Raw genomic sequence first — 21,359 nt, 5'->3', positions numbered from 1 at the left:
AGAAGAGCGTGACGAAGCCCAAATTTGTAGATTTCGATGCCATGGAGCCAGCCGTCCAATCGGATCGCGAATTGGAGTCCGTTTGCACCCCCAAACAGGCTGAAAACCCTTCCATAGTAGTGTGAAAGTGGTTTTTTTAAAAAGTGGACATCTTATAAATGAAATGAAATAAAACTCTAAATGAAGAAAACGTGCAAAAACATGTCATGATGTAGGGAGGGGCATTTTTTGATTGACGCCCTATTTTTTGGGGATGTATGTGCCTCTTGGATACTCAATCATGTAGAGAGAGAAGGGAAGATCCCTGATCCATACAGAGAGGGCAAGATTTTGATGGTAACCACGTGCAATGATGAAGGGAATGAAATTCTGATTTTTTATATTTCTCTCTCCTCCCTCTCTCTCTTGCATAGAGGCAATTCATGTGCAAGAAATCAAGAAGAAGAGGGGCTGAAGGATGCTTGTCCGGTTGTGATCGGATTGCTTCAAGATGAAGAGGAGGCTGAGGAAAGAGTTTTTGCACTGAAGAATGGTTGCTGGTCGGTCCGTGGGCTGCTCAAAATAATTATTAAAACCTGCAACACGCAAGACATGCGGTATACTCAAATTTTATGAAGAAATTTGCTTGTTTTTGTTATTTCATGGCCCAAATGTTATTTATATGCAATGAATTTTTGTTTGAACCTTGTTTGCATCATGTTTGAGAGCTGTAACTACAGAAATACAGAACCCGTGATGATTTAGAGTCACTATTAATTCTTTAAAACCCGCAAAATGTCATTTTTAATGGAAATTAGTGGTTTTTTTTATTTTGAGTTGGGAAAAAGGAGTGAAAAAGGGATAAAATTAGAGAAAATGTTAAGTTTCAGTCAAAGTAATAAGCCAATACAAAAAAAATCAGAAAATACCTATTTTCTATGAATAATAAATAGAAAAAAATAGTAAAAAAATAAAAAAATGGGATTTTTGCGCTCAAGAAATATGGAAAAATAAGATTTATGTGGGTGAATGTTTGGCAAGGTTAAAGCATGAGGTTAAGCCTCAGTTTGGCCTCGTCCTTTGTGTTATAGTACGTGTTTATTACTTTTTACATACAAAAATGATACAAAACAACCATTTACACCTATGCACCGCAGCAACACCTAAAAGATGAGGGGGGGATGAAGTTTGTGCGACAATCTAATTGTTGAAAAGATACAAATTTTGATTTCTTTCTTTGTGCATAGCATTTAGGGATTGTTCTATAATTAAATATAGGTGACTAGTAGCATGGAAGTTTCGGTGCTAGTCCCTAAAGCAGCGCAGCATGTAACGCTTAGTTAAAATTCATGAAAGGGTTGTTTTCCACACCCCACATGGCTGGTTTTTTTTTTACATAAAATGATTGTGCACAATTGTCATACACCTTGCATCAAGTATGCCACACGGTATCTCCTGGAATGCATTGCAATTGATTGATAAACTTTGACCAACGTTGAGAGGACAGGAAACCCAAGCTGTAGGTTAGACGGGCGCTTTCGTTGGGGAAAGTTTGGTGAGGCAAATCAAAATCTCCTGGAATGCTGAATTAGGAAAGAGTGGAGTTTGTGCGAATGTTATATGTGTTAGCGACGCATCTTAGGGCTAATCCTTGAGGTGTAGGAGAGTCGCAGTGGAGCCGCGGCAATCAGCCGAGAGGTGCTTCTCTATGTGTGTATTACGAGGCATTATGCCTATGATCTCCCTCTAAGGAGAAGGGAAAGTGAACGTTGGACTACATAGTGGATACAAAAGCAAAATCGTCATAAGCATTTAGTGCAAAGTGAGTTTTAGACGCTCTTGGCCCACGAGGCTGTGTGGTGGGGTTGTCTGTTGTATGCATGAGGTCCGGCTAGTGCCATAGCCTGTGCCGCCCATTTTAGGTCCCATCAACATCTTATCTTCCCTAGAGGGTTCTATTGGCTTTGAAAATATATTTGGTCTCCTTTCTATCCTTGAGGATCCTTCGCCTACTCCACTCTCCTTGCGTCTATGACATCCTTGATTAGTGGATGGAGACACATGCACTGTGGGTAGAGGAGTTTGTGTGATAGAAGGACATACCACAGTTGATAACATTAAAACATAGTAAAATCGATGTCGCAAGTTGAATTGAAGCTACGATTAGAGATGATCACGAATTGAGGAATTAGAATAAAAACAAAAAGAATGATTGGTATGGGGTCCTCTACACGTGTCTTCTTGACAAACTTGCATGTATGAAACAAAATTATTAATGCAATGTTGGATGCAAAATATACATTGGAAGAAAACAAGGAGTGAAAGGATAGGATGAAACTTCCATAAGGGTCTAATTGTACTTGAATTTTGTTGGTAGCGAGAAGTGTGATTTTGAAACAGTGGCATCATCACAATTTGGTTTTAGTATGTTGAAATATATTTTATAATTGGTCTGGGGGATAGTGCTATTGCAATATCATAGAATGCATAGTTGATGCTTAAAGGTTAAGAAGAAACATGGACTATTTGCCTAATGGTCACATTATGTGGATACAAAATAAAAGACAAAACCATTCGGATTTGTTGAATGCAAAGAGGTGATTGAACCCTCAAAGGTAGTACATGATTAGAGGGGATTGAACCCTCTCATTGTGTCCAAATAAGAGTTATGCTTGTAATTCGTAAAACATTCTCATTCCTCGAGGATTGGTTCAAGTGTTTTGAGAAACAATCACCTCCATCAAAGATCATTAGCGAACAATAATTGTGTGCATTATTTGTAGAAGAGACACTTTCTCATTCCTCAAGGATTGGTTCAAATGTTTTGAGAAACAATCACCTCCATCAAAGATCATTAGCAAACAATAATTGTGTGCATTATTTGTAGAAGAGACACTTTATTAGATATTTAAATGTCCCTTAGTATTATTAGAAGTATGTTTTTGCTCTTGCATGCAAGCATTGTTACTGCTTATAAGTGGCTCATGGCATTGTTCTTGCTTGCTTATGAAAGGTGTTATTGTTGCTTATAGAAGGCTTTATGGTCGCCTACAAGCACCACTACTGTTTATAGGCGGCTCATGGTGGTGATGTTGTTGCTTGCTTATGAAAGGTGTTGCTACTACTTTGGGGATTGCCCATGTGTTACTATTGCCTTCTTATGGAAGGTGTTGCTGCTGCTTGTTGGTGCCATTGCTATTTATAGGCTAGGGTGGAGAGAAGATGGACCGACAAAAAATCATCAATATGTTGTTGTTGCAAAAATTATCATTGTTGTTCCCTTTGCTTCATGTCACCATGAAAGGAAAACAAATCTTAAAATGCCTTTTTACGCCCTTGTTGCACATACTTGGATTTCTCTTGTTGTTATAAAACTAGATCACTTGTATACCAATTTTGGATGAGTGAAATAACACAAAAGTAACTTTGTCCACCAATCAAAAGTGCTTAATTATTACCATCATAATAGGGTAAGGGAGTCATAGGATTGATACCCTTGCTTTATTGGCTTCCTGACTCTAAAAGGTGCCATTTCAAATGTGTGAAGATGTCATAGCATGCTCCGTGGAATGTCCATGGGACAACAACCTTGGAATTATGGGTTCCTCTAAGGCTGGGTTCCTCTAAGGCTAGGTTCCTCTAAAGCTGGATTTAGACAGAGGTGGTAGCAATGCAAACCATGACCAGTATTCTACCACCTTTATGTGAATGGTGAAGCTAGAAACATAGTGAGCCACAAGAAGGTAAATAGACTTTTTTTCTTAGTGCTCGTGCTCTTCCGAGGGGGGGTTGGTAGAAAGAGGGTGGGTGTGGCGGAAAGAGGAGAGAAATCTCAACCATTTGGGATATGCCACATCAAAAGCATGCCCTTTTGATATATCTCTATCATCACTCGTCTCAACCCAGTCTAAGGTTTATCACAAAACGTCACATTCAAAATGCCATCATGTGAAGCCCTTCTAACCCCATTGGCTCATTGACTCCTTTTAAGAAGTTGAGAGAGAAGAGAGAGAATATTGAAGGCCTTGGAAAGGTTCACAACTCCGCTGCCGAGGGGAGATTTTATAATTGTGGCCACTACTCCCAGTGGGCTATGGCTATGAAGGTGGCAGCTGTCGGATATGGCGGCGCGCCAACCATTCATCATCGCTGCGGTTTGTTTCGCTTAGAGCTGTTTTGTCGTGCGTATTCCTCCAGGCCGGCCTCATCCCCGGATTCTTCTTCTTCTTCGACGATGGAGAGCAATATCGTGCCTGCTGTCATTGTAGGCTCTGGACGCATAGGTTCAGCCCTTCAGAAGATGGGCGGAGCTAAGGACCTCGTCGTTCGACGCGGTGAGAAAGTGCCGGCCAACAGCTCAGGGCCAGTCTTCGTCTGCACTCGAAACGATGTTCTTGACAATGTACTTGAAGTCACTCCTCGAGAGCGATGGAAGGGTACGCTGCTTGCTTTCAGCCGAGTGCCATCTCTGTGCGGGGACATGCGTGCGCATCCCTAAACCAGCTGCTGGAGGGATGAGTTCTAATGGTTATTCTTTCCAACAGATTTGGTTTTTTTCCAGAACGGTATGCTAGAGCCTTGGCTTGAGGCCAAAGGGATTCCCGATGCGACACAAGTATTAGTATATTTTGCTGTAGCAAAGCTCGGAGACATGCCTGTAGATGGTAAAACAGATACAAATCCAGATGGTCTGACAGCTGCCTGTGGCAAGTGGGCATCTGCAGTGGCAACTCGTCTGCACTCTGCAAGCCTGTCATGCAAGGTAGATTGAAACAGTTTTCACGATTTGAATATTATAAACTTGAGAGTGCTTCTAAGGTAAATTTTTCACACACGTTAGGAATACATTCTGAACGGATTCATAATTATTGGTTCCATGTGGGATTTTCAGTTCTTTTTCTAGTAGAACATGAAGACCCGTGGTTCTAATCAATAACTCAAGTGTAGGTAAGGACCTATAGACAATGGCTTAGGTTGTTCAGCTGGAAGACACGACTTGTGGAGATTTATGTGTTTCATCAGGTGTACAAATTGTAACTTGCTGAACCTAAATTGGGTCTGGCCAGCCTAGCAATATCAAAAAACTTGGAAAAGCTCACTTAAAACAAAAATGATCGTGCAAAAAGTTTTTTAATCACCTTACCAGGGATGAGTACAATTCTGAGACACAATAGTATCTCTACTTCCTGGAACAGCATTACAAAGAATTGGGCTAAGCAATGGGAGAGAGCAAAACAATGTTGGACCAATTTGTCATAAATATGGAATGGAGTGGCTGTACCTCTTGTATGTGTGCAGATTAAAGGCTATCGCCATATAATTTTAGATCTTCATTGGTGTGGAATATGTTAGGTTAGGATTCAACAGCTCGCACAGACTCACATATACTCATAATGAACAAATGAACATCAAGAGAGAAGAGACTTGCTAGAAGGTCACATCCACTATGTGAGAATGATAATGAAAGTACAATCCCTAAGGTACTAAAGTACCATACCCATTGATGTGCGTTCATATTGGAAAAAACCCCTTCTCCAACTAGAAGGTAAAAAGTTTCAAAAAATAAGAGGTATGCTTTATTACCATGTCAAAATAAGTGACAGTGTAGAGAGATAGTAGGGTTTGCAAGGAGTAACACAGAGTGTGTACGACAAACACTGAGAGAGAAGAGAAACTCAAAAACATAAGAACACGGTGATGATGCATTGAATCATGCTATGAGAAGAAAAGCTGATACAACACAGCTGAAGCGCAAAAGATAGTTGCATTGTCCTGTCTGAATCAAGGGGCAATACTTGTGGGAAATTTGCATACTGAAGGGAGCGAAATGCAATTCTTTGGGTAGTGGGCTATTGAAGTAATCACTAGAAGGTGAAGGATGTCTTTTGAGGGAGTGGAATGCAGTCCTCTAATGTTGTCGGAGATGTGGAAGATGATCACCAATTGTCAAGGGAGCGAACCGCAATCCTCTGATGCCAGGGAGTGACTTGAGTAGCAAAACACAAATCCCAGAGTGTTGGAGCTATCAAATGCAGAGAGAGCAGCCCCGATGTTGATGCCAGGTGGATAATGATGACACTAGATGATGGAAGATGAGCCGGGTTGCAAAAACCTAGGTCCCAGCAGCCTCTGTGATAGACGAGTGACACCAAGTGATGGAGGAGGAGCCATGTTGCAAAAACGCAGGTCCCAGCAATCCCTATGATAGACGAGTGATGAAATCACTAATGCTCGATGATGGAGACTGTGGCCAGAGGCTAGGATATTGATGACAACCTGGAGATGATGATGTCAGGCAAGGAGAAGATCTCCACACTGAAAATCGCAGGTGAAGGTGGAGCCTGATGAAAAAGGGTGCTACGCCAACCAAATGATGGTGACGCTAGGTGGAAGATGCTCCAAGTGCGAGGCCTGATACTCGAATAGGGTGTTTGAAGTAGAAGAGGAAGGGCGAGGGCAGCTAGGAGCCACGAACTGCAATGTCCTCTTGAAGGGGTGTGAGGGCAGTGGAAGGGGTTGGGGAGGGAAGGGAAGTGGTGGTGACTAAAGAAGGTGTTGAAGAATGACTGAAGAGAGACTGGTGGGATGGTAGAAGTGAAGAATGAATGAAGTGATTGCCTATTTATAGGCATAAGCTATCTAGGGTATCACTGAAAAAGTTGCCAAAATGTGGAGACTAGCCCTTTTTGGGGTTTTCAGTGCAAAACCCTAAAATGAAGTGTTTAAACTGAAGAAGTGGTATCTCAACAAAAAGTACTATGTGGATAAGGGAGCGCTTACAACATAACTACGAAGGAATAGGAGGGTGAGTGTAACAAGCTCCCCTCGAGCGAATGATGTGAATGAATACTGGGAATCAACGAATCATTCCCTATACGGTAGTACACCTAAAGCCTTGCAAAAGGTTTCAAACTTCTCTCTATCAACTTCGTAGCCAAATGTGGCCACTAGAGATTGCTTCTTGCTCAGCCAAGAAGTACATGAATCACTAAGCATGAATCGATTACCACTAGTGGACACCCATTATTGTATGGTATCATGTCCAATGGATGAAACAATGAAAAAATTTGCCTTTATAGGGAGTTCACTTATATGCCTATTGACACTTGTTGGGTTGTTTGCATGAGTAGTTGAGATAGTTTGGTGACTAGACATGGAGATTTAACTTGATAAGTTTATGTGGTTCATGCTGAAGTTTAGATATTTGTAGGACACTGTACATGAGAAGGAAGAGATTTTTACATAGACTTTAATGTATGCTTTTGGGGAGCAGTAGAGAGAGCTTTTTATGTTGAAACTAATGGGTTGTCCAGAAGGAGAATTCAGCATTGAACATGGCGCAAAAAATAGGGATTTGTCTTAAAGAATTTGTGGAGGGAAAGGAAGAGTCTTATGCTTTTACTAAGGGCTTTCAACTAGCTTATAACAGGGGTAACACTTAAGAAGAGCAGGGTTGGAAGGAAGTGTGCTCTTTGATGTGTTTTTCGTGGAGCTGAAATACAAGAGCTCACTGGTGTAATATAGGGCATATAGGCTCTATATTGTAGTCCATAGCTTTTACAGTCAAAGCTCTCTTGATCCAAGTGCCTTCTCTTACCTGTAGCTATTCAGCTGAGATATAGTATGGATAGATTTGAAGATTTCTTAATTTATTGCTATAGGTCTTGAAGTGTCTTCTAAATGCTCCGGCACAAAGCTTTTGGATTTATGCGGGCTGCTTTGTCTTGAACAAAATCTATGCGTACACGGGTTTTGTTCTTGGAAAATGGGTCCATGTCTTGATTTTGGAATATATGTACAGGAATTGGATTGATGCATACATGGTATTTCTAAGCTATTATCTTAGCTATTGTCTCAGTGAAATTATCTTGAGCTATCATCTCAAACTTGTCTGAATTGGATTCATGTATGCTATATAAGATCCGAATCAAAGACTTTCCTATAACTAGGTTTTCGATATTTCTTGTGTCTCTATTGCAAAATATATCCTTTCTTTCAGAGATTTCTTATCTCTCTTCTTTGTGAGGCCTCTAATTGAATCCCTATAATTAAGGCTTTTCAGTGTGTCACTAATCCCTCCCCCCCCTCGGTGACATTTGGTGAACTTGACATGAAAGGCCATTTGAAGATTTCACGATGGGTGATGCTACAAGATTTTCTACAGGATCTTCTGATTAAGTGAGAATTATTGCAGAGCTTTAATATGTATTTATAGCAATAGTAGTAGCAATTGCAGTTGTAAACATCTACAAAGCATATGTTGTCACTATAGCTTAGTAGGTTGTTGAAAGCTAGTTGAAATTGTTTGATGGTCGGAATGCTTCAGTCTATCTAAAGATATATGTAGAAAAGATCACTTTCTTTGGGATAGTTGAAATTAATTGGAGTCAAAATTTGTATAACTCACAATGCATGAATTGAAAACATGCATCATTGAGTTGTATATAAAAGATGCAGACTGGGGTGAGTTCAAGAAGGCATTAGGAGAAGAATTTTTCATTGAGGACACAGGTTTGGTTACTGGCAAAACTTTCACAGAGTGTGTTATTAAGCCTAATAAAGGTCTTGTAGCCATGGAGTTATTGCACGAGTTTGAGCACAGGTATGTTCAGTTGGATACTGTTGAGCAGCAGGCTCTAGAGACTCAAAAGATAGAGTTGTCTTCGCAGGCTGCAGATCTTGCCTTGCAAGTGAGCTTGGAAGAGCTCTTGGGAGATGAAATGATAGGATTGGGTTTGAAAAGAGATTGGAAAAATGTAAAAGATGTTGTCTTTGTGCTTATTAAGAGCCAAAGAAGGGCTAGATTGCATGTTGGGATTATGCCTACAATTTCTAGTAAGGTGACAGTGCCTGCTGTGAAATAGCTTGTGTTTGTGATTGCACCTTCTGTTAAAGATGGTGTTATGGATGAGTCAGTGAAAGGGATATGTGAATTGTAACTTAAAGTCGCAAAGCTTGATGAAAAGGTGCGTGCTATAGTCCCTAAGGATTTTTAGGTTGTGAGGGATTTGTTCGTTGCTGTACTTGGTGTAATAGTCCTCTGCATGAGTAGAGAGATTGTGATGTGTATTGGGACGCTTTAGAAAGAAACTTGATTTTTTGGAAAGAGGGAAAAGTTCATTCGTGGAAAACAAGTTTTCCACTTGACCCAAATTTTGGGAAGAGAGGATGCAAAAATTTCTTGAGGATATGGTTGCTAGGAATGTATATACAAGAGTGGAAGCTATCACTTTTTGGTCGTAGATTGAAAAAGCTCCTAGATGTGGTATGGTTAGTAATAAAGCAAAGTTTTGGACTTATGCAATGTATACAACTGAAAAGGGTAAGATGGGCCAAATTAAGGTAAGAGCATTCGTGAGATGATGGATTGGGATGTGCTAATAGATTCATTTTCAGCTTATGCTTATCTTGCCGTGACTCAGAACATAGATGTGATTGTGGAAGAGGAAAGGAAAAGGGATGATGATAATGCATGTGCTTCTAAGAGAGCGACTCTTGGAAATCCGAATCAGCCTAGGGCTTCTGCTAGGCCTACTCGAGAGCATGTGATAAAAGATGCATCTCAAGAGAAAAAGCAAGATGGAAAGAAAAGGGTAAAATAGCCAAGGTATAAATTGCAGTTGGATATTGAGATTGTAACTGATTTGAAGAAAGTACTTGAAGAGCTCATCTTAAACAAGAGGGTTCAATTTACTCTTGAAGATGCGCTTGCAATTGTGAAAAGAGAATTTCATGAAGAAATTATAGATGTTACTCTTGAAGAAACGCTTGCAATTGTGGAAGAGAATTTCTTGAAGAATTGGGGAGCTTGAGACTGCATGTATTGCATTTATTGACCATTGGTTGGAGATCAATGTAATGGCTAGAAGTCTGTATGAAAATGACGGATGGCCGGTTGATGTTGATCATGGATGGAGGATGCAGACAGCAAACAACTCTCTAGGGGATCTTTATGGAGCTTGCCCGAATGTGAGGATTGGTGATGTGCACGATGATCAACATTTCTTTGTATAGGACAATTATACTTAGCTGATTATTTTGGGATAGCTATATATCATTGCTGTCCACATGGAATTAAACTTGTTAGATGATGGGTTAGCTTATGCATGAGTTAGAAGTAGAGATGGGAAAAGAGTTGTCTAGTTCTTGACTGTATGTGTGAATCATGCGAGAAATAGAAACATACTAAGGGATTATCTGCTGCCACTAAACGTGAAAGAGTTTAGGGAACTGGGTTTTCAGTGTGAGCGCTATTGTAAGGCGGGACTACAATGGTGTTGTGTCTAGAAAGCTCTCACTCCTCTTGTGAGCACAAATGCTTTTTTGGTAGGGTTTATTGAATTTATAGTAGCAAGTTCTATATATTTTCAAAGAATTGAGTCTATGTGCAGGGCTGAAAGACCACACACACACACACACACACATACACACACACATACATATAGGGCTGAAAAACATACGAAAAAGCATGGACTATTGGCAAAAGATGAGAGCATCTCTTGCATGTTTGAGGGACTAATTTTTGTGGACACAGTACAGTGACTGAAATTTCAGGAATGCTGAAATCTGAAAATATGGCTGAAAACAACATGATATAGGTTTGGTCATTGGATATGTTTCAGTGATAGAGGAGTTCGTTAAGTATGGATTATGGTTGAATAAAAGGGCTGAATTTGTGGTAGAGACAAAGTACAAAACTGTGGACAAGAAAGTTAAATCGGTTGTAATGCCGTTGTCACGAGACAGTGAAGAAATGTATTATTTGATGTCTAGACAGCCAAGCTTAAGGGATCCAAAGGGAATTAGTCACAAATTTACTGTGGAATTGCTTAAAGAGTTGAAGATTGGTTGTAATGAATTTCTCTTGCTTGCAAAGAGGAAATGCTTTGAGGAGATGATATCTAGGCATGGTAAAGCTTTTGCATTTCAGCCATATAAAATAGACTTTGTGAATCTAGGTGTTGTGGCTCCTTTGGTTATTTTTACTATCTCGCATAGACCGTGGAACTTGCGACTGATACCTATGCCGAAAGCTTACTTGCCTAAGCTCATGGGTTTACTAAACGAGAATATTAAAATGAATATTTTGGAGCCATTATTAGCCCCTTATTTGAACAGATGGTTCATGGTACCAAAGAAAAACGAAACTTTGAGATTTATTCAGGATATGTAGCTATTTAACAAGGTGACCATCAGGAATGTTGGTGCAAGTCCTGTGGTTGATGAATTTGCAGAAGCATTTGTTGGTGGAGGAATCTATTCCTTGGAGGACTTGTATTTAGGTTGTGATCGATTTTGGTTGCAATAGAGAGTAGGGATGTTGCCAATATTAAGATGCCCTTGGTTTTGGTGCATATGTGTATTCTTCCTCAAGGAGCAACAAATTCAATGGCACATATGATGAATGCAATGAATAAGGTGTTGAGAGATTATATTTCTCATTTGACTATGCCATTCTTGGATGATCCATCTATTAAAGGGTGTGCAAGGGAAGAGAAAGATGATGAGCCGAATAATCAAGGTTGCAAGAAATTTGTTTGTCACATTGTCGACTGTGAGAAGATTTTGGCTAGACTATGAGAAAATTTATTGCTAGTCACATTGCTGGAGAGAAGATTTTGGCTAGACTAGAAGAGGTTCATCTTACTCTTTTTGGTTAAAAGTTTGACTTTGGAGTAGATGAAGTGTTGACAGTTGGTCAGATGTGTGGGTCTTATGGCAGAAGGCCATCTCTTATGAAGGTTGATGCAATTGACAGGATGTAGGAAACTTGTTCTTCTATTTTAGAGGTAAGGAGATTTTTAGGGGCATGTGTATTCTATCTCATTTGGATACTGCATTTTGCACATTATTGATGACCTTTATGAGTTATTGCGTACGGGGCAGAAATTCCAATGGGAAAGAAAACACACAAGGGCCATGAGAAAATTGAAGAATTTGTTGAAGCCTACGCCTACTTAAAGAAAGGTGAACTACTCAAATGGGAGACCCATTGTCATTGTAGTGGATACTAGCCCTATCGGCATTGGTCAAAATGATGATGAGGGAAACATATATGTAGTCAGGTTTGGAGCAAAGGTTTTAAATGAGAGACAGAGGATATATCCACAGGTTAAGAGGGAATTAAGGCATGTTACAATCCTTAAATGTGATAGTATTTTAGTGGTGCACCTGTGATAGTTGAGATGGATTGTTTGCCTTTGCTTGGGATGATTGCAAGTTGTGCTACTCTAGATATTGCCATGTTGAGATGCATCGCCTATATCAAGTCTCTAAATCTTGAGTTTCAGCACATTGCAGGGAAAAACAATCGGGTGGCTGATATGTTATCCAAGGCACAGCTTGAAGACGAGGATGAGATGATGGATGATGATGATGAGGGTGAATTCATAGCAGAAAGTATATGTACAGCTGCTGTAGATGCATGTACAACACTCATACATGCAAGATCAATGATGAATACAGTAGGTACAATAGAAGGATTGATGGATACAACAGTTGTAATAGTGAGCATAGCAGCAAGAAAAGTGTGTACAGTGATAGAAAAAGCATGGACAGCAGAGGAAAGACATTATTGATGTTATATTTGAGCATTGGAAATGTTTTTGGTATATGAGGGAGAATGGCGGAAAATTGGGTAGTACTTGAGTACATTAACAAGGAAAGATGGATGGTCAGATGAAGAGTTCAAGAGAATCAAGAGAAAAAAGCATATGGCCATTTTCTGAAGGATGGCTTTTCTTGGAAGCACCCAAAGAGAAAGAAAAGGTCTCCATTGTGAGTGATCTGCAATAGGGCTATTCAATTGCAAATTATGCCAGAATTCCATGAGTCTTTGGGCTGGTCATAGAGGTGTATGGGCTACTTTTAAAAAGATAAAGGAGAAGTATTGGTGGAAGGCTGCCACAGTGATGTGATTTTTTGAGATGCTCTAATCTTGCCGATAACATTTGATTAAGTTACTAATGAAATGTGCAAGGTTGTTTAACACATGTGATGCACATGGCAGTTATTTCATGGTAACAGTCCAAGGACCTCGGGAATGTGGGGGGTGTCAAAAGAAAAAGCTGTGATAGGTTATGCTAGTTGGGCTTTGGTGGTCAGTTGGTGCCAGTCTGGACCTTGGGATAGTTGTTTGGACACTAGGGACTAAGCATTAATTAATTGATGAATGCCGGTCTAAGGGTCAACAAAGATTGGGGACCACTCTAGGTTGCAAATGGCACAACCAATTTAATTATGGATAGGCACATTTAATTTTGGGCCTTGTCAGAAGGGTTGAAATTAATTTTTGAAATTATTTAATTGTGAAGATTAATTTTATGGTTGCATAATGCTGAAAGTTGGGTTTAGAAGGCTGCCACTTGGCAAAAATGCCCATGCGAATTAAGAAAACGTTTTTGGGTCTGGTTTCAACCATTCAGATTAGTTTTTAGCTGGAGGAGGGGAAACAAAGGCTATTGGTCCATTTTCTAAGTAGGAAACAATAGATTACTGAAGATGACAGCCATTTGGAGCCACCAATAGGCCATTTAGGGACTAGAGACATCATTAGCTGGTTGGCAATACCATGTTGGTGCTCCTAGGCTGCAGGTGATTGCATTTCTTGTTGGTTGGAGCAAGTTGTAGGTCTCTCTGTGAAGAATTTGTGAACTCTCTCTCTCTTTCTCTCTCTCTCTACAACATTCTCTCACCTTCTCCAGCCCATTCTTAGAAGATCTCAGCTTATCTTAGCCATTTGGAGCAAATCTCAGCTAGATTTGGTGGACAATAGGAGGATTTCTGTTGTAACCCCTGAATTTTTGCAGAGATTAGGGTTTAGTATCCACCTCGGGACCCTACCAGTAGTAGAAGGGATCGTGTTGTGGGAGCACTAGACTGTGCTCGAGAGACTAGACTAGATGCAAGATTTGTTACAAGAATTCTGATAACAGGATAATCCTATGTAGGGACATAGGGTACAATGATAACTTAACAAGATACGGAAAATCCCACAACCTGGGACCGTAGGTATAGACAACAAGGCTTGATAGGATATGAAGGATTCCACAACCCGGGACTATAGGTATGGATATAAGATATCCGAATTTCAAAATTTCTCTCGATGGGGATAAACAAGATACAAGACAGAACTAGACAAGATCTCATACTACGAGATTACAAGGTGACAAGACAACAGGATTATAATGGAAGACAAGACAAGACTAGATACCATGACTAGACAAAAACTAGAATTGGAACTCGAAGTTACTTATTTGGAGGTCGACCTTTTGAGCTTCCAAGACTATCATCAGCAAGATTGAGGAGCGCTATGGCAAGCCTCTCCTTTTATAGGTGTTGGAGGGCTGCTAAAGATTTAGAATGCTCCATGATGACATCATTGATCCAAGGTGCAAGCTCGATTTTTATGCTCCAAGCTCCGTGCTCCATTGTCGTGCACGAGAGAAGAGAAGAGAAGAAGAAAAGAGGAGAAGATGGAGAGTTTCTCCACCACGGTCCCTCATCCTCATACACTCACTTTCTCACTCCTTCACACTCCCTCTCTCAAGCATAAGCTTAAGCAAGGAAGCAACAAGAAGAAGAAGAGGAGAGCTAGTTTTGGCCACTCAGAAAAATGAGCTTCTTCATTTACTTTTTTCCTTTTATACAAGCTCTAATTGCTGTTGGGCACCCATCCCTTTTTTTCATGACCGACCATTTTAGCCTAGGTTCTCTTTTCCTATTGCCTTTCTATTTACATTGTTCCTTTACCCATACCTGTTTATATTTACAAATTACATAGGAGGGAGCGTGGCGCTCTTTTACAAAGATTTAGAGTGCACCTTTATATTTAAAATGCGCATTTCCTCTTTTGCACTTACCTTGAACTTTTAAGGTTGTCCTTGCGCTTAACATTTTTTTCTCTTATTTCTTCGGTCAGGTCACCTTTTTTTGCTTTTTCATGCGTCTTTTTAATTTTCTTTTTGCTTTCTTTGTATTGGGATTAACATTACCCCCTCCTAGCCGAGTGCCAGTCCCATGGCACATGCGAGCACTTGTTGATGAGGACTTGGGTGGTTAAGTGGTTGGCATGTGGGTCAATGATGGGGCTTTGTGGAGATTAGACGGGGAGAAGAAGCATCATGTGTAACTAGCCTTCCTCCTTGGATAGGGTGGTAAATCCGTGATTACAACTTAATTACAGCAGCAAACAATTTAATTACAACAGTAAACAATTAATGCAAATTTGAAAATATAAATTTACCTACTGATCTTAGACAATGCACAAGTCTTGGAGCTTCCAATTTCTGACATTGCTTCTCAAGGCTGCTGTTAAACCTTAATTTCTGCTGTAACTTAGGGTTTACAGCAGAGAAATTTGCAATTTCTCAGTCTTCAAGTGTATAAATGCTGAGATATTCGGAGCAAGGTTGTGAAATGGCTGGGAGATGAGAGAGAAAGCTGTAGAGAGAGAAAATTCAGAGTTTTGTCACAAAGAATGATTGAAAATCAGTCACATGCAGATGCTACCCTGCCACAACAGCATGTAGATACAAAGAACTGAAGAAAATCAGTCATTTACTGTTGCTGCCCTGTCTCAACAGCTTATAGATGCTATCACTTGCTCTTGATTGGTATTCTCCAGTCCTTGGATGCGTCAGAAGGTCTTCTAATGGCTGCAAATCAGACCAATAGCATCTCCTCCCTCTCTCTTGCAGGCTGAATACATTAAAATGCCTCTCTAGCCTCTAAAGACGTTTTTCAGACTTGCATGGGCATTTTTGACAAGTGGCAGCCTTCCCAAATGGCTTTTTCAGCATTATCCGTAATTAAATATTAATTTTCAGTCTTTAAATACTGAAAATTAATCTAATAATTATTTTGATGCCTTGAAAAATAATCAGATTGACCAATAATTAAATTGGCTTGGCAACTTCCATTCCCGAGTGTCTCTGCACCATCTTTGACCATCAGATTGGCGTTAGGTACCGTTAAACGCCACTTCTTTAGTATCACAAACTAACACTTATGGTCAAATAAATGACCTAGCCCAACAATTGGCACCAGATACCACTAAGTACTTGTGCAGCATAACTTATAGCAACTTTTTCCTTTGACATCCCGTGATTTCCTGGAGTCCCAGGCTCGTAAATTTACTTTAACCCCAGTTGCATCTCATATGTACAATATTTACTTAATCATGTGATTAAAAATTAATCCACATATTAAGTGAGGTTTCAAAAATACATGTCCTCATGACATTACGAAATGGATGTGAGATCATGGTTGTCACGTCCGATGATGTTCGATTAGTACAATCCGATGCTAGTATGGTACCAATCGAACTAATAAATCTTGGATATGCGTCCGATGAAAGAAAAAATACATATAATTTTAAGTCTGTGCTTAATGTTTGGACTCACAAGTTAAAACATAAACTTAGAGATTCAAGTCAAAAGTGCAAAAGAGAGTTGAAACAAGACTCGAGATTGTACTATGTAGCATGAATAATGAAACCAACAATTTTATTATGAGCCAGATAGGCAATCTCATACAAAAAGTGTACAAAAATGGATTGAGATAAAAGCCATCATCCATGGTTCAATCCGAATCAAGATATATGATTACTCTAGGTGCTCATATCACTCTTGGCATCAAAGGTGGAAGCATCCTCGCCATTGCTTAAGGAGCTATCACCCTCCTCAACAAAATCACCCTCACTAATGACATTTCCCTCGTAATCATACTCGGGCTCTCTAAGCTCTAGGTGAGAGGCAGTGATAGGTATGTCCTCCTGGGCCAAACTAGGAGTACTTCTCGAGCCACTCCCATGCTTCGTGTAGTATCTAAGATGCGAGAGACTCATTGGTCTATCTCCTCGAGCTCTAAGTAAAGCTCCCTAAAGATTTACTTCTCCTCCAAGTCTCTCTCGCGAGTCACACTTGTAAGTGTACCAGCGGAGAGCTTGAGCGAATCCACATTTATCTATACATTTAAAGAATGAAGAACTTAGATTAAACAAATGAAACTTTTTTAAATATATTTCATAATATATGAATAAATTTATGAACTAAAAAGTATAAAAATTAGGTGTACAATACCTGCCTTGCCATAGATATCTCATGCATATTGCGTAGCATGCGTAAATTGGAGCGACAATAAATTAGTTGCTCCAATTGTCGTGTGCTAAGCTTGTTACAAATTTTGGTATGCACGAGGGAATAGGCTAACCAATTCCTCTCACATGCACCTGACGAACAATCCTAAACTATGTGAAGAAAAAGTAAGTTTAACTAGAATTAAATAAAAAATGGAAGAGATTTTCAAACATGTGCAAGAATGCGTAAGGCCACTCTTTGGAGGTGAGGCAATTGATAGCCAAATGACTCCTACCAAAAAAGGGGCTTCACCAACGATTCCCGCTTCCAACAAATGATAGATGTGAAAGTGGTGCCCCTTTGATCACTATAATTAATGAGCTCTTGGAGGAAGGCACCATGGTGCTCTTTCGCCAAAGCCTTTGGAAAAAAGGCATCATGATCGGCAAGGACATTGGCATCCATGAAGAGAGAGGGTTTTTCGAAGGCAGGATGTAAGAGTGTCGGAAACCCATGTATGGGTCGCTTCATCGACTCCTCTCTTTTCTTTATTAAAAAGAGAATGTCATCTCTTTTAGGGGTGGTATTCAAAATATCACTACAGTAGGTATAAGATGATAGAGATTTAGAGGGAGATTTAGAGATGAAACTTGAAAAGAAAGTGTGAGATAATATGAAATATAGATTCTAAAACTAAAAAAAAATATGAATCATTAAAAGAAATAAAAATAAAAACAATACCATGAAAAAGAGGCTTCCCTATCCAAGATGGTCGATGATTGTATCTCCTTCATTGCATCCACCATAAGATGATAGAGGAGGCCAATAGTAGCCCCCTCCATGTCCGTCATGCGAAGCACCTTGTAAATGGGAGTGACGACAATGATAATGTCCCTCATATCCATCCAAAATTCCTCCTTTAAGCAAAGCCTTTGAACGGCCTTTGCTTCCACTTGGCTTGATGTGGACTCCCCTTCAAGCCATTCCTTAAACTCATCTGACACAACCGTTTTTTGTAGCTTGTTGTGAACGTCATAGAGACACTCGAGGAGAAGCCACATGGCTGCAAACCGAGTCTTTGAGGGCTTCTTCAACTCCAAGTCTAAGTATGAGTGATATATCGTAAGAACTTGGACCTTAGAGTTGACAAAGCCAACGATTGTGCATGCATCGTTGACAATCCTTGCCACCTATTCCAACTTGCCTATATCTTCCATAAGAAAATCTAGACAATGTGTAGCACATGGTGTCCATACTATGGACGGAAACTCGCCCTCAAGTTTCCGCCCTGTAGATGCACAATTCGAGGCATTGTCTGTGACAACTTGTACCACATCTTGCGGCCCAACCTACAAGATTATATACGATGAAATTAGAATAAATTTGGGAGGTTAAAAGAAGAGATTACAAAATAATGGATTTAGAAGCATTACCTCAATGATGGCTTGCCGTATGTGCCGATACATGAACGAGCCCGTGGTTCTCCTTTCCCTTGTGCCCGCATCCACCGCTCGTAGGAAGTATGTACCAAGTGGGCAAGAGACGAGGATGTTGATGATCCCCCTTTTTTTTCGGTCATTCCATCCATCGGATAGGATAGAGCATCCGTACTTCGCCCAACCGGCACGCACTGGCTCAAGGGACTTATCAATTCTCTCTCTCTCTCTCTCCTCATCGAGTTTCTTGGTATGCATGTCATTGTATGTGACACCATAGCATCCCTCGCATGGACCAACGACGGCAATGGCTTTTACCATCCGCTTCCATCGATCCACTTTGAGAATATGGAAAGAGAGATTGCACTCAATTATGGTGCGTGCAATCTCTATTTCCGCTTGCCTTTGCCTCTCCTTGAGAAAGGAGAGAGGACTGGAAACTTACTCCTTTGCTTGGGCAAGGGTGGCTTGTCTCTTGGGTATAGGTGCACCACTCGAATGGCTTTTTCTAGATGGGATAGAAGAGGCCCCTCCAATGGAGGAAACCGAGACAGTTGGAGAGGGATCGTCTTCCGCATCCAAGACCTCATGATCGGGAGAGATCACCTCCTCACTTGCCCTTGAAAGGCCTTTGCGTCGCTTCAATGCCAAGTATTTCTAACGACAATCTTCATAGACATCGTCGGGAATACCAGGGCATGGTGTGGCTTCCCCTCCTAATTTGCAAAGGTGGATGAGAAGGCGAGTGACAGATGAGATTTGGAGCTTTGGGCAATACTTGCATTGCTACTTGCAAGTGTTGGTTTTCTCCTTCACTCGTTCAAAGTAGGCACAATGCAAGCGAAAAGCCTCATGGAGAGGGGATGCCATTGATGATGTATAGAGAGAACCTAGAGGGTCACGGGTGGAGGGTGAGATGATTGAAGAAAGGAGTGGAAAGAGTAGAGCGCTTGAAGGAGTAGAGAGCTTGAGGGAGTAGAGAGAGGCTGTAGCTTGATGGAGGAGGTTGGAAGGGTTGAGAGGTTAAGGGAGGACTCGAGGAGAGAGCTTGAGAGAGTAGGAAGGATGGAGAACTTGAAAGGAGTAGGAGGGGTGGAGAACTTAAAAGGATGAATGAGATGGTGGGGGAGGGGAGATTTTATAGAAAGGGAGAGTGCTTTGGGGTTTAGGGTTGGCCCTTGGAGAGAGAGAGAGAGAGAGAGAGAGAGAGAGAGAGAGAGAGAGAGAGATTTTTCAAATTCTGAAATTTGAATGGTGGCCCATCATCCATGGGAAAGGTTAGTTTAAAACTTTAATCTTTAATCTTTTCTCTTGAGTCTTTGTGAGAAAGAAAGAAAAGATAGAGAGAAAGAAAAGAAAGAAAAAAACAATAGAGAAGATTCAAGAAAGAAAAGAAGAAAAGAAACGTAAGAAAGAAAGGTAAAAAAGAAAGAAGAAAAGAAAGGTAAGAAAGAAAGAAAGAAAGAAAAAGGCCTAAAAACGGTAAAAAAAGTGACCGTTTAAAACTTTATTGGCCGCAAGACCTAGGCATACGGGAGTTGGGACCGGACGAGACAGGATGGGTCGGATGGGTTCACCCTTTCGTCGGACGTGGACAACCTCGTGTGAGATTGTGGAGGCCGAGAGTAGATTGAGTGGATGGCAGGGGTCTCCGAAGTCAGTGGTTGGTCATGGATTGTCAAATGTACTTGAAAAGGAAAAGGAAGTGCACTACTTGGGGGATATGCCTACCTCACCGTGCAGTACGGGATCTCTGTGCTAGTGAAAGTAGGAGTTGGGTCAAACCTCAGGGAAGCCTGTGATATTGTCCCATAGTTTAGGACCCAGTTTGTGTACAAGGAGAGGTGCTGTGGATGTGACTTAGGGAGATAGGTCTAACTGTAGGTGAGCACAAAACTCCCTAGGTGTGTCTTGCCCTTAATGTGCCCTAAGGGTGAAGTGGGGAGACAGGGAGGGCTAGGGGGTTAGGCACGGAGCCAGCCAATCGAGGCCACTGGATTCCTCTAGGTGCGGTTTTTGTGGCACTCAGATGTTACATGAGAAGCTTTTTGTTCCTTTCTTTTTGCTTTGTGTGGGTCTTTGTTTTTTTTTTTTTTTTTGGTGAGATACATTGGGAGGGAGTACGCTAGACATCATCCCAATGCTCTTCAGTAGCTACATTTCGAGGTGACCTAAGAGATTTGCTAAGGAATGCATAGCCTTGCATGTAGCCCTTTTGGTCATTCCTTACATTGAGAGGGGTAGTAGAGAGAAAATGATGATTACATTTTGAGAACCTGCTATCACTCATATCTTTTGAAAGGTTCATGCAAAAAGCTAACAAGAGAGTGGCCCTTAACATTAGGCAAGCCATTGCACAGATGTCTATCCCTACATTGATATCAAAATAGAGAGGTGGTAGGCCCTCTTCTTGGGCTATTGGATTTTGTTTTAGTAGAATTCGCAAGAGGCGGAGGTAATTACAAGTGGTAAGGAAAACAGGGTCAGGGCATGCCGTGAACTCGTCCAAAAAGTGGGTAATGGAAAGTTGGAGGTCTTGTGCTCCAAAGGTCAGACATTCTTCAGGAGTAGTAGCATTGACATTGTAGATCAAAGGGAAGTCGTACCTACCATGCTTTCCCTGCTCAAAATCCACACCGTGGTGCCTCGGGTAAGCCGTGTAGGTGAGGTCATCCCTTTCGTATGGTAGTGTGTTGCAAAAAGCTATCCATGTCTCAAAATTGGTGTTCCAGATTCTTTGATGCCATTAGGTTGGGCTTCATAGCCTTTGACCTTTCTTGGCTCTTCTGTGACGTTATTCTCTCAGTATCTCACACGCTCTTTTCTCTATAATGTGGGATTTCTAGCCCTCTTGTCAAGCCACCGC

The 21,359-nt window shown here is 40.8% G+C and overlaps 2 protein-coding genes and 1 pseudogene across 3 annotated transcripts in view; 1 reads left to right on the top strand and 2 right to left on the bottom strand.

Annotated features, from left to right (window-relative positions):
• Nucleotides 1-3,989: 3,989 nt before the first annotated feature.
• LOC148034108 (uncharacterized) overlaps nt 3,990-21,359 on the top strand; it is a 93,085-nt gene continuing 75,715 nt past the window's right edge. For both annotated transcript variants that reach the window (XM_087682122.1, XM_087682121.1), the window contains exons 1-2: nt 3,990-4,415; nt 4,524-4,741. In XM_087682122.1, coding sequence (XP_087538248.1) covers nt 4,073-4,415; nt 4,524-4,741 — 561 coding nt within the window. In that variant the 5' untranslated portion in view covers nt 3,990-4,072. The remainder of the gene's footprint in view (nt 4,416-4,523; nt 4,742-21,359) is intronic.
• LOC148034110 (uncharacterized) lies at nt 17,349-18,406 on the bottom strand. The gene is made up of 2 exons (XM_087682431.1): nt 17,799-18,406; nt 17,349-17,655 (listed from the first exon to the last, which is right to left on the bottom strand). The coding sequence occupies exons 1-2, from the start codon at nt 18,116-18,118 to the stop codon at nt 17,349-17,351; spliced, it is 627 nt and encodes a 208-aa protein (XP_087538557.1). The 5' UTR covers nt 18,119-18,406.
• On the bottom strand, nt 18,406-19,363 carry LOC148034109 (uncharacterized; annotated as a pseudogene).

Source organism: Lygodium microphyllum, chromosome 7, assembly GCF_053477565.2.
Source record: "Lygodium microphyllum isolate KBCC chromosome 7, Lygodium_microphyllum_v1.1.10, whole genome shotgun sequence".
Classification (NCBI taxonomy): domain Eukaryota; kingdom Viridiplantae; phylum Streptophyta; class Polypodiopsida; order Schizaeales; family Lygodiaceae; genus Lygodium; species Lygodium microphyllum.
The sequence above is the reverse complement of the archived record's forward strand: the minus strand, read 5'-3'. Positions and strand labels throughout refer to the sequence as shown.